Genomic DNA, 14,090 nt, shown 5'->3' with positions numbered 1-14,090 from the left:
GCTTGGCTCAATAAAGTTTATCTCTCTCTCTCTCTCACCATGGTGTGCATACTGGAAGTACAATAAACTAGCTGTACTACTCCTGTCATTAAAATTGTAGAGGCTAGGCATACTAGCCCAGTACCAGACTACGCATGACCAGTACCTTACTGCAGGCATTGCCAGCATGTGATTACTTTTGATCTTTAGCTCGCACCACTGTACTGACAGGAAACTTCTTGACAGTTTATTAATTTTGCAGTACTGTTGCATTTCAGGTAGCATGCATCAGAGTTAGCATACATGAATGAGCTTTGAAACAAAGGAAACACTTCAAATAAGGATCATGGTTGGATAGGGTTCTGTCAAAGATATTCACTTTCAACTTGCTTTGCACATGGCCAGCATGAGTTAGGCTTTTTTGCACAGCTTTATGGTCGCGGTGAAAAGCTACACAAAGGAGCATGCTGTGCAGTGAAGCTTGTGAGTTTGCACCTCATGCGCAGCAAAGCTAAATTTTAATGCTGTATCATTCGTAAATTTTAAATACTTCTAACAGGAAAACTGTGCAGCTAATCAAACAGTAAACAACATTTGTGAAGTATTAAAAGTTTCGAATAAGTGCACACCTCTCTCTAATTAGTAGGCATCAGCATTATTTTGGAGAAACAAGCAAAGGTTTTCTTCGTTTCATATATGGAACTGAAGTCACACACTGCAGTGCACATTTAGACAAAAGACATGCAAGACACAAAACAGGGGAACCCATTTACACTATACCACTACTAACTTATATGAGAAATTGCATTGGCATGTACAAAAGCAATGAGATTGCAAATGAAAGCAAATCAAAGCCCCTTTTTTAAGAGAATGATGGTTAAACGCGAAGCTTTCTCCCATACAACCTGAGTCATTCAAAGTCCGAAATCCAGACTGCTTTGACCCTGTCAGTAATGCCTAATCGGATAGACGTCGGCTTCATAAAGTAAGAGATCCAGGTTGAATTCCAACCATGGGACGTGTTTCTTTCTTGAGGTGCTTGATATGCCTGTGCTTGCCATCACCATGTTGTGAAACCCATTGTGGCTTTGTTGGCTTTTAAAGCAGTGCATTTTACACGAGGAATGATGCCATCAGTAAGGCATAGAAACGCTTTAAACTCAAAGTAGGCTGGCAAAGCCTCTTTAGCATTGTCCTTGACTCCAAGAATGCTACTCACCTCTGTGAAATCATAACTGAAGGCAAGCTAACGTAACTACAGTATAGACCATTTATAATATAACCGCTTATAGTGCAGGACCGGATATAACGCGGGTTCTTATGACCACCAGTTTGACTCCCATTAAACTCAATGCATAAGCATACCGCTTATAATGCAATTGCCTGAAGTACAATACTGTTTATAGTGCAGTTTTTTGGTGGCTCCACTGATGGATCGGTGCAGCTGGAGCCTCGTTTTAGGGCCGTGAGAAAGAAGAAAAAACATGAAATCAGCCATCTGACGCAGTGCGCACTCCCTGCTCTCCCCCAACTTCAACTTAAAGGAGCCCTGACACCAATTTTCGGCGTTAATATTATTGCACAGTTCGCTTCCTTCACTCAACAGAATACCCTTGCTGAAATATGAACGGCCTGCGACGCGAAGAACATAGTTCAATTGGATCTTATTTATCGCGCCGACGGAGCAGCGCACAGAGCGGCACTCAGCAAATGGACATCAGCGTGACATCACCCCGTCAAGCCAAAAGTGACGCGACAGCGCTCGTCAAAAACTCGTGACGTCGCTTCACGCGCGCGGCCCCACGAGCGACGAGCGGGCGCCGGTGACGTCCGCACAAAGTGGTGAGGTCAGGCCGGGATTCTGTCATATGCGCCGTTCGGGATGAAAGCGCGGGAATTTAAAACGAACGATTTTCAGGCCGTTCAATGTAATTAACTATCCCGCGCTGAAGTATTTCAAGTGCTGTTTCAGGTTCGCCAGACCATTAAGCATCGATAAAAGCAATAAAAGTGTAACATAAAATTTCCGCGTCAGTGCTCCTTTGAAAAAAAAAAAAAAACAGAAAAGGCGCCCTTTTGTTCGTGTGTTCCCCATTTGCACTCGCGCGATAACTACAACTGCCCTTGCTTGAAGCACCTCAGAAGATAGTGAGCCACCCCCCTCCACCCCACCCCCTCCCCACGCGTGGTAAGTTGTTTCTATTCACCCTTTTGGCCCTGGTGCAGATAAGCAGCCGCCCTTTCACTTTTTGAACATTTGGACACCGCAAGCAACCACCTTTGGCATCAGGAACATACACCGTATGATCACAATGTTCACGATGTACTGTTGTTCGAAGATGTACTTCCTCGTGCACAAGGGTGCAGCACAATGTTCAGCATAGGCCTTCTGGATCCCACAGCATTTTCGTGTGTGCACTGTTCGCTGAGAAGCATGGCTGCTTTCTCGCCGCATCTATTTTACAGTGATGCACTTAGCAAAAGCGGTGATGACTTCAGTGAGGTAGAGAATTACGTGCCTCCATGAAATGTGCTGTTTGTAATGACAGAAAGACAAAAGGAGGCAGGGGGAAACTTGCGTTTTTCTGTAAAACGTGCAGTACCGACCGTGGCCTGCATGCACTCAGGAGAATGCTTCAAGCGGTTTCACACACTGCTCCAATATCAATAAAGGAGTTGCAAGCGGAATGCAAGAGAAAAAATAAATATCCTGTGAGTTTTCCTCGCACAGTTTGTGTTGTTCTTTGTGGCACCAGAAATTGGCAAAATAGTTTCAGACCAGGATGGCCAGAACAGGGCCGGATTAAGCAAAATGGGGGCCCTGGGCTACTGCGCTAGTGTCGGCCCTCGACTCAACTCCCCCCCACCTGCATCCCCTACGCCTTTTTTTACCCGAAATAAAAATATCTCTTTCTCTCTCTCTCTTAAAGCCTCCGTCCCCACCCTCCCCCGCTCCACTACTAAAATGTACCATTTTGTTTTATTTTAGCTAAAAGCAGTTTTTTATTTTAAAAAAGGTATTCCAATTACAAAAGAACAAAGTACGATTAATGGGATTCATGCGATAGTGATGCATCAGATCTGTTTTTGCAACACACAACACAAACGCAGTCACTAACACGACCGTCGGAACTCGCGATACGTGTCCGTTCCGTGGCCGTAAACCACAGAGCGGCCATTGGTACAGTTTGGTCCAGCTCAAGAAAAAAAGAAAAACACCCAGAGAAAACACCAACAGCTATGTTTACTATGTGAATTCGCTTTATCTAGATATGTTTTCTTAAGCGTTTGGTTTTATGTGGGCCCCTAAATCTATAATCTCGTGAGGAGACATGCCATTGTATCAAGAACAGTGTTTATTGGAATTCAACGGAAGCATCACAGTGCGGAAATTGTTATTCATGTTATGCAATAAGTACATAGTAGATTCGGTATATATTCATTTTAAGAGCTTGCAAGCACAAGAAAATGGACAATATACTTCAGATTAAATGACAAACTTTAATTATAAAGCATTTCTTTGATAATGGTTCAGTTAACAAACGAAGAAAAGAGGACACCAAATACACGTGGTGCGAACGAACGCCATTTGTGATGATTCGAGAGAAGAAAACAGACTACTATGGATGATTAAAAGCGGGAGTTACATTGCAAGAACAACAAACAAAGATGAACAAGAAGACGTACCCTTTTTTGGGTTACAGTTCAACGTTTACTCATGCAGGTTGGGAGAAGACACAAGAAAAAATCTCACGGGCACTCATGCATAGCGCTAACAGTGCTCTTTCAAAACGGCATCTTTCAGGCCTTTGCCTTGGCAAAATTCGATATAGTTTGTTCGAAAGATAGGTCTCTTACAAGGTCACGTTCAATGGACATGATAGCAAGCGAGTTCAACTTGTCGTCCAGAAGGTTTGAACGAAGGCGATTTTTTATCAGTGACAACTTGGAAAACGATCGCTCGCTCTCACAGTTCGCCACGGGTATGCTTAGATACATTCTTAATGCAATGGAAAGGTTCGGGAACACGTTATTAAGTTGTCTTTCGTGTAGCAACTTTATTATACCCAGGGCACTCGTGTCTTGGCACACAGAGCTTTGCAGAAAGTTCGCAAACTGAACGATTTCAGCCGGAAATACTGGCTCCAAATCGTCTGGGTAGGTCTCCACCAATCTCTCCGCTTGCTGTGCAAGAGAGATCATGCTTCCATTTTCCGTAAGCAATTTTAAGAATCCGAACTTCTCGCAAAGATCAGCGTAGGCAGCCTTTCGCACTCGCAGAGCAGAGCCTAGACAGTCAAGTACTACATTATAGGTCTCTACAAGAAACTTTTTTCTACCACGCAGCGTACTATCGCTTTTCCCGTCCGGGTACTTACTCAAAGCGATGCGTTTGCTTTCATCCTGATAGCATTGACTAGAACTCAGCTTGCGTGCTCTCGCCTCGAAGGTATCAAAAAGAGGTCGCAACGAATCAACAGAGCCTTCCAGGGAGCTCAGAAGGTCTACAGCGGTTGAAATGTCTAAGCCTGGTTTCTGAAGTGCTACGCTCGTCTTGTCAAAACGCTCCAAGTATTCACACCAGAAAATCGCCATGAATGCCGTCTCCAGTTTTGCCATTTTCTTAAGGAGCGAGCATGCTTGACTCCTAGTGTCACCGTTTTCTTCCTCGTTCTTCGCGATGTGTTCAAGGCAACGCAAAATTGCACTGAAATTTTTCATAATAGCCTTGCATGATTCAGCATGTCTTGACCACCTGGTCTGAGAAAGGCTTTTTAGTACGAAGTGTTCCCCAGTGGAATCCATGCTGTCCAGAAGACATTTCCACCGCTTGGGGGAGGCAGCAAAGAACACGTACAGTCTTTGAGTGACACTGAAGAATTTGACGGCCTCAAGGCAACTGTCAACGCTACATGCGCCAACTAAGTTCAGTGAGTGACCAGCGCACGGGACGTATACTGCCAAATTGTTGAGCTGTTTGATTTGTGCTTGCAGTCCTTTGTATTTGCCTGACATGTTACTCGCGTTGTCATACGCTTGCCCCCTACAGTTGCCAATTGAGATGCCGTTGGTTGTCAGTAGGGACATCACGGTATCAAAAAGGTACAAGCCAGTGTGGGATTCAATGGGAACAAACCCCAGAAAGCGTTCGTGCACTTTCGCATTTAAACAGTACCGTAAAACCACTGACAGCTGATCAACGTGAGTAAGGTCTGGAGTCGAATCAACAATTAGAGAGAAGTACTTTGCCCTTTTTACTTCGTCAGTGAGCCTGTCCTTGACAGCCTTGGCCATGAGCTCGACGAATTCGTCACAAATTGTTTTTGACAAGTAAGATGGGTGGCCTTTCCCCTTGTTCCCATAGCGTCTGATGTGCTCCTCTAGGAAGGGATCAAACTGGGCAATGGCTTCAAGTACTCCCATATAATTGCCATTTCTCGGGGAGCCAAAAACCTCCTCGCTGCCCCTAAACGCCAGGCCACGCTCAGCTAGAAGCTTGATCACTACGACTACACGCTTCATCACCTCTGTCCAGTAAGCGGTCTGAGTGACCAGGTGTTTAACCAGCTCCTTGTCAATTGTGCTGCTCGAGTTAGACGGGTTAGCCATGCTGCCACGCAGTTCCGGTGTTCGACACTGTTTTCATGCGCGGAAACCTTTTCTTCTCCTCTTTTCCAATCAGAAAATCCGTGCGTGGTGAAAGAACTCGGGTTGCTCGAAAAGAGTTTACACATGAAACAGTAAGCACAGCCTTCGGACTTCGAATAAATTAACCAATGTTGCTCGTATGCCTCCCCATTGACAGCCTTTCGCGCGAAAAGATGAGGTGACATATAGCGTTTCTGAGTTTTGTATTGTCTTTCGGAAGACGGAAAACTTTCTGCCCGATTTTGAAAATACAACGGCCCCTTCTCAATGCATTCGCCCCGAAAATTATCAGTAATAATCTCCGGCCACTTAGCTGGGTCACTTTGCAGAATCTCGGGGCCTACCTCTTGCTGCTGTGGGTCCTGTAGTTTGTCGCCACAAGACGCCAGCTGATCCGTCCTGTCGAGGCACGCGAGAAGATGATCCGCAGTCGAGCTACCGTGAAAAAAGTCAGCGGGGTCTTTGAGCGTCGTTTGCTGGAGCTCGTCATCAGCGGGCTGATTAGAGAGGTGTGGCGCCAGTTGATCAGAAGCAGTAGAAATCGGGTGGGGCAGAACGCACACGTGGAACTCCATGGCAGGGGTTGCACCGAGTGGCATGGATGTTGCTTGCGTAGGGACAGGACAGGGCTTGCTTGACGTCGGTTGCTCACAGGTAGAAACGGAGGAGGTTGCCGTCCTTTGCGCAGAACCCGGTGAACCAAGGGGAGTGAAGTCTTGCTGCTCACCGGGGAATCGTTGTGATGGAGTCGATAAGTCCTCCACAGAAGCACTCCCGGCACACTCAGGATTTTGAAACGAACTCGTACTGGAGCAATGACACGACTTCACGGAAGCTGCACTCAACAGATATTTCGTCATCTTTGGCAGCTTCTTTTCACGCTCTTCTCTTTCCAAGTTTGCCTTTCGTTTGGACGCACCACTTTGATGCTTTCGAGTGGACATCTTCTCTTTTAGCTATTTCCTTTCGTTCACTAAGCTGGTGAAATGAGACTTGGATCGTGCGCCAACGCTAGGCCAAGGAAAACTCGTTGCTTCTATCTGTTGGCATCTTAACGAGACGACAGCGGCGAAGGCATTTATGTTACACCAGAAGTAACGCTATTTCCACTGACTTTACATACTATGTACATGACGTTACAAACACTTTTTTTTTTTTTATTGCGGAAGTTTGCTAATCAGCATAAGGGTAAACTAAATGTATAGATACACGCCGGAAACACTTTGCAACATAAAAAAACAATACTGTCCTGTCCAATCGTAATGCGAGGTTTTCCCTCTTCCCTAAAGTCCGATTGGTTGATTTCAAGATGTCCAGCCCCGGTCCAAATGCACCATTCACCTTCTGCGCACCCGTCTCTCCCATAGTGTCCGTTGGTCTGCTTTAACCACGCCTTTCACTACGTGCCTTCTCTCACGTAAGTCCCAGGGTTCACGATGCCTGGCGCCAACCTGTCGGGGGAATGCGACGCAGGGTCTAAGCTCGCGCCGTCAAAGCGATCCGGCCTTGAAACGAATGGCTTGCCAATAAATAACGCAGCCGTCGCTGCCTTTAAATTGTTTCTCGGTATGAGCAGGGTGTCTATTCATGCCATGTTACTGGTGCCCCAGAGCCGGGGCTCGGGCAGTCCACTGGCGATGTCTATCGTACGTATCGTTCCTGCTTTGGTCCTCTTGCAGGCCGCCTTTTTCGGGAATTCGGGCACAACTGACGCGCCGCCTCGACTCTGGGCTTCTCGAATTTCGAGCAGCGGCGCAGCCGGCGCAAACAACCGTCAGATTTACACAGTCAACGCATCGGAAGCGTACCACTCACAGTGGCTGGCCGCCCGATGGATTCGGTAACACTGGTCGGCCACCCGCTGCGACTTTAACGGCTTCGCGGCGCCGTGTTATCTTCAGCGCGTCTAGGTTTGTCCAGCCTGGTGAACGGTGTTCCTTCCCTACGACGGACGTTTCAAGTCAAGACGAATGCGGCTTGCCGATGGCAGCTCAACGCATTGCAGCTGGCGGTGAAACAGAAAACAGACGCCGAGAAAGCAAGCATCCTCTGGAACGATGTACACAGGGTGGGCCGACCCAGTTCGCTGCTTTGGCACTGTTAGGGCCCATCCCTTCAGAGGAGCGCTGCGTAATTGGAAGCTACAAGAGGAACGTGTGTGCCTCCTATGCTCCGACTCTCGCACGGCGTGATGACAACTGACGAAAGACACGCAGAAGCTGAATTCTGCGAACACTGAGAAGCAGCAGCCGAACACCGGTGCAAATCTTGCTTGCTTAGTTCGGCCCATTGAATTGTCAACTCGGCTGGCTGCGAGTTCGGACTCCACTTCCTGGGAGGCTGAGCCGTTCCCTTCCGCCGTCTACGGAGAAGAGACACACGAAACGGGAGACCCAAGCCCGCGCGCAGCGGCTAACCCATGTTTTTTTTCTTTTTTAATAGCGGACGCCCCGAGACCGAACGATCCCCGCAGGGTTCGAAACAAACTAACAACACGAGACACATGGCGCTTTTGGCAACCTGAACATTGGTTTTTGTAGTACACCTCAATGCACTCAATATTTAGGCGTCATAAGTGAATATGTCCAGTGAAATGAAGTCCACATAGACATGCGTTTTGGCCTGCACCAGCAGCTGCGGAAACTCATCGGGACATTCTAAGCACATTTGTTTCTACCAGCTCCAATCCCAATGGGGTACCAGGATACGGTTGGTACAACGACGCACATATGCACAAGTTTGTTTGCTGTATAATGTTGTGGCAGTAAACAAAACCTCTCTGCAACCAGAAGATTTGTTGCATCTGTTTTCCTGGAGTGATGGCACGTGAAACTGGGAGCTGAAGCCGCACCCATGCATCTATTGCCATTATTTTATTCACAGTGAGAGGAATCCCACAGTCCAACCTACAACCCCACTTTTCCAAAAATGTGTACAAGAGGTCGGCGCTGAATTATTTTCAACGGCATCAGAAACCAGTCTATGCCAAGTACCCAAATACAAGTGCTTTAATTGTTGCATAGTTTGAGTGTAAATCACTGCAGAAAAAAGAAAATATAGCCAAACGAAAAAAGTCACCCATTTGGATATGACAGCCAACGCATAGTAGGAAGCTAAAAAAACGTGTGGAAAAGAAAACTAATACTAGGTAATGAAATTGCAAATTCCTGCACTCCAGCGTCTTCACACAGTATTTAGAAAAAAAAAATAATTGAAACGAACTGACAAAATCACAAAGGTGTATTTAATTCAGCGTCCTCAGCAATTCACTAAAAAACATCAGGAAAGCTAAAAAATGAGCTAAAAAAAATCACACGAAGTGCACTCTAATCTCATGCTCTCACACGATTTACTCAAGAAACACACTGTCTGACTTGGAATGTTTCTTCAATGCCACCAAGGAAGCGTAAGTTGGTGAACTGCAGCAGTGCCTTCAGAATGCTTACACACAGAATGCTTACAGCAGCTTACAGAGCTGCTGTATCGTTTAACTGCAGAGCTGTTGAGGTAAAGCACCATCCGTCCGATGCACAAGAAAAACCTCGAGGACTCGACAAAAAAATGTGGTCAGGGAGATCCCAGGAATCGGACCTGAGACCTTTGCACCACGAAACCGGCAACCTAACCATTGGGCCACCACAAAATCCCGTGGGGGTACGGGGTTAGCAGCGCCGGGAAACGATATGTGCAGCCAGTTGGAAAGAGAAAGAGGTTGTGTTGATATGCAGTACACGACACCTACAAGAAAGAAAGGCCAGACTGGAATTTTCGCAAGTATTAGAGCCAAATGGGTTAATTTTGAAGCAGATGAAACAAACACACCTAACAACGAATTTAGGCCTCCACAGCACAGTCGGATCTCCGACGATGGGAGAGGGGCTGCCAGCTCTGCTGTTTCTCCAGCCTGGCACCACGAGTGCAAGCTGCACCATTTTTTTTACGCCAAGCGCTCCGTTTCAACATTTTGTCACAGTGGTGTCACTACAGTGTGAGCAACACAGTTTTTATTTATTTAAGCACCGGATAACACAGCCAAACCGTTCAGGTGTGATACTGGGGGCCACGCGTAATTGTTCGATGAACCAGAAGAAAAGTTTGGCTTCACGCTTTTCTCCCTAAATTCAGGCGCTGATCCTGTTAATAAGGGGGCGCATGGGTCTTTGGTGTGAAAGATTGCCCAAAAAAACAATTTTTTAAATATCAATTTTCTCTTGATTTGCACAGATTTCCCCCCAAAAATTCTGTACTTGGAACAGTTCCAGGTACCGTATTTTCGTGCGTATAACCCGCACCAAAAATGCGAAAATTTCAGAGTGAAGTAGAGGTGCGGTTATTATGCGAGGTATTTCCTTTAGTGCAACTTCACCGCAATGCGCGTTTGGCCATGATGCCCCTACAGCGGTAATAGTGACTAAGCCACTGTTACCCCATTGACAGTGCTTATTTTGCAATGTTGCTTAAGTAGTAGCTTTAGTCCATCGTTCCATGTATAAAATACGCGAGTAATACGTGTGGATATATTTTTTGTTCGTCGACGGAAAGTGTGGGGGTGCGCGTTATATGCAGGGGCAGGTTATACGCGCAGAAATAAGCTACTTATAAAAGCCATCAAGGCCCATTTTCAGCAAAAAATAACAATTTTTTCATAATTCCCCACTTTGCCACGAGTGGTACTACAGTGATAGGAAATTCTTGAGAGGTGAATCCCAGCAAGTAGTGCAGCTAGGAAGATCATTTCTTTTGCACCGTGAAGCTGAATGTTTAAACCACCCAATAAGAGAAGCAGATTTTTCATTTTGTTTCAGTAGCATTATTTTTAATTGGTTAGCAGGAGTACTTAAATGTGGACGTTAGAATTGATCGAAACTTGTATCCAATTGCAAAACAGAAGAACTGATTCCCAAATTTCATTCTCCACAATCTGGTATCTATTCATGCCCTGCTGGTAATCTTTTGCTGAATAGTTTTTTTTCCTGTTGTTCTCAAGAACAATAGAGGAAAATTTTTAATTAACTTGAGAACTAATTACCTTACACCAAAACTAATTAGATATCTGAAATCAGCTAAAAAAAAACTGAACAAGCCCACGAAGTTACATCGAAATCGGTTTGAAAGCAAAAAAAAAGTTCCTAAGGCCAGTTCTGCCCCCTTAACTGTCTGTGCTCTCATTTAGTCCTGCAATAATTGTTTTTTCAGAGGCCATGAACGAACTAGCTAGCAACCAAGTATAAATCATTGCCACTGTGCATAAAGCAATGATTTTGCACCGTGGTGCTTTGCTTGTTCTCGCAACGCACTCCAGTGGCTGTTATGAACACACTCACATTGACGTCTAATGAGCCATGTCGCTACCGTAATGACGTCACATAGCATCGCCCTTTTGCACATCCCTTTCCCTTTGGGGTAAAACTTCTTTCGCAGGTGCCCCAACTTCAACTTGTGCTTGTGCACGGTGCAAATTTTATTTGTTTTATTTATCAATGGCGAATGCCAGCAATGGGGTATATATTCTAATCAGCCATCCATGCCGGCTTTCCAAGAGCTATATTGAGTTCCTCGGTGCAAAACTGCACACAGGCATGCAGCTTGTAAAATTTTTGTGCACTACAACGCTTACGCACACACAACAATCAATTTCACTTCCAGCTTCACATCATGGCTTGGTACATCGATCGTTGTCTGTACATGGTATGCAATTTACTGAACACGTGCATAGCCTGGAGTACTTGTTATTTGTACAATTCGTACACGTGGTATTTCTCACTAAAGATGTCCCCCCTTCCAAGGTTATGCAATATATCCAAAAAACTCCTTGCGATTATTTAGGGTTTCCAAACTGCACCGCAGAATGATGGGTAAAGCGATGTAGAAGAATGCCACGCCAATGGCTTTCGGCTCCAGTGCTCCATTATCGCCACATTCTGCTGGTGAACGTTTCACCACAGGTGGCACAGTTCTGCGGAAGTGACGGTGGTGCTATACAAAGGGCATCCAGTTCCTATAACCCATGCATATAAGGATTTAACCTCACAAACTGCCCTTTCCCTTAGAGTGGCTTTGAAGACAGTGAGCCACCTTGCAGTGACTCGTCTCTACCAGAAGGCCGTGCCGACAAGCAACCACATTTCGCATCACCAACGAACAAGTGTGCAAAAACAAACAAAAAATGGCTTGTGTTTGAAATGCATTCTCTCAAGAAAGAAATAGTCATATCTGTATTTGTTATTTTGAAAAACCCTGAATCGGCAGCTCATGTAAAAAATACTTGAAATAAATATTGTTCCTCAGTTTTCAAGTCGCGTTCGAGTGATGGCAAAAAAAGGCAAGTTGAACGTGTGGATTGGTTTGTGCCTCTTTTAGTTATAGTGCGGCAGTTTTCGTGGCTCCAGGCACACATTGCAAGTGGTGTTACTTTGCTTTGCGTGAAAACAAGAAACGTCAAAGGGGAAACACTCTGAAATGCAGGCATGCAGCACTACGTATATGGGAAGAAACTGAAGACTCATTGGTGGATCTTTACTAGAGCATTAACATTGCAGCCAGGCATCTGCCTTGCTAAGTTGGCAGTCAGTTCTACTGAACTGAGGGTAAAAATATTTAAGAAAGACTCAAAAATATTGCGTGAGAATAGGCTGTTTTGGTATAATTCGATGTTTTTGCAGAATAAACAGTTGTGAGCAGTAGTCTCGTCTGTTCTTCCTTTGTTCTGCGTCAGTTTTTAACGTGCTAGCATTATTCGGCTCATTTTTCAATTTCCCCGTGGCTCCTAGCCATCCACTATCAGCCGCTATCAGCGTCCACGGGAATACATCACCAGTGCCACCAAGAAGCTATGACAGAGGCAGAAAGATTCGAGGGCTCCACTGAATCTGTAATGCAGCGCAGCGGCAACTGAGCTGTGGAGAGGAGGACATTGACACTATGGCGGAGACGAAAGAAAGGACATGCGTTTTCAGCAGGTGCCGTGCCTTAGCAGTGATGTTTGTTCAGCGCCCAGTCGGCGGTAGTATGCTCGGAAGACATGGTCGCTAGCCGTGCCCGCTAATTATGCTGTCACAACAAAGCGTGTTTCCAGAAGAAGATCACAAAATTAAATTTTCAGTAATTCATGCGACGAAGCTACATGCGGGCTACGTGGCGCGCTGAAGTGGAAGTCTCCCTCCGGAAGAATTTAGACAACTTTAGGATCTCTAACGTGGGCCGAAATTTCGACACAGGCATTCTTGTTCTCTGCTTCCATCAGAGAAATGGCTACCGCGACCGGGAATCAAACTCGCATCCGTCCTCGGGCACTGTAGCACACCGCCTTAAAGTACCCTGGGCCACCGTGCCGTTTTTTTCCACTGAAACTTATGCCGGCACCAACATTGGGTTGCCTAACTAGAACAGGGGGCAAATGACTAACGCCAGTGTCTCAGAAACCAAGGATGGCATAGATTATAAGCAGAAAAAACTAAAATAAAGCTCACTGTATAGCGACTAATCGCAAAAGTTTTCAAAATAATTTTTACTATTCCCACGGTTCTGTCTCTGCTGCAAGCTTAGTTTGGAAAAGGACAGATGGCGCCATGAGGTCAAGTTAAAAATCACTGTAAAAATAGGTACGAGTTGGTCTGCCAGAGAGCAGCTACGGAAGAATGTTCACCGCGGCTCTAGAGACAAGCAGTAGCGCCAAACTCACAATCCCCCCCCCCCCCCCGCCCCCCCCCCCCCCCCCCAAAAAGAAAATCTTTAACCAATATCCCACAATATAAAACGCGCAAGCCAGAGAAGAGGAAGAAAATGACAAGAAGAAACAATAAGACTCATGCAGCCGTTAATCATGAGCTGAATATTGCAATGCTTACAATACCACAAATTTACCTCCACAAAAGAAAGTGATAGAAACACCATCATCAGGACAGCATAAAAGGCAGTCCTTAACCTCGCAGTTTTGACTGTGAGATGAACTAGCAAGGGGTGGACCACAACAGTGACAGAATGCACATGCATACACGGGTATAGAAAAAAAAGGAAGGCCAGGAAGAAATAATATTTGGAGCAAAGAATGGACTCCAGAAGCGCACGACAGCAGCGGGCGAAGGTCTGGGAGAGACCTTCCCCCTGGAGTTGTCCTAAATAAGGTTTGTGACAATGACTATGCATGTGTCTTCAACTTGCGTCTTTGTAATGTATTTCAAGAAATCAGAGAAACCACTCTCCTCGCACGAAGAGAACGGCTGGAAAAACAAAATCAAGAGGGGCCAAAATATGGATCCAGTCTTACACGACAAGAGGTGATATGGTAGTATCAAGCTCATTTGGAGAAAGTTTCAGAATCAGAAGATATACACCGACCACGGGATGTACGAAAGCACGAGGCCGCAAACTATCGTAGTTGACTTTTCTTGCAATCTTTGTCAGTGCATGCCCCCCTACACACAAAGACAAAGAGACAGAAGTTGGAGACATCCTTTCAGCAA

The 14,090-nt window shown here is 45.7% G+C and overlaps 1 protein-coding gene across 1 annotated transcript; it reads right to left on the bottom strand.

The window, feature by feature from the left end:
- Positions 1–3,018: 3,018 nt before the first annotated feature.
- On the bottom strand, positions 3,019–13,270 carry LOC144152012 (zinc finger MYM-type protein 1-like). The gene has a single exon (XM_077683197.1). The coding sequence runs from the start codon at positions 5,587–5,589 to the stop codon at positions 3,781–3,783; it is 1,809 nt and encodes a 602-aa protein (XP_077539323.1). The 5' UTR covers positions 5,590–13,270; the 3' UTR covers positions 3,019–3,780.
- Between the last annotated feature and the right edge of the window lie 820 nt (positions 13,271–14,090).

The sequence above is a fragment of the Haemaphysalis longicornis genome, unplaced genomic scaffold (assembly GCF_048455015.1).
Source record: "Haemaphysalis longicornis isolate Haplotype H1 unplaced genomic scaffold, Haemaphysalis longicornis Haplotype H1 scaffold_9, whole genome shotgun sequence".
Classification (NCBI taxonomy): domain Eukaryota; kingdom Metazoa; phylum Arthropoda; class Arachnida; order Ixodida; family Ixodidae; genus Haemaphysalis; species Haemaphysalis longicornis.
This window is presented reverse-complemented; position numbering and strand designations above follow the sequence as displayed.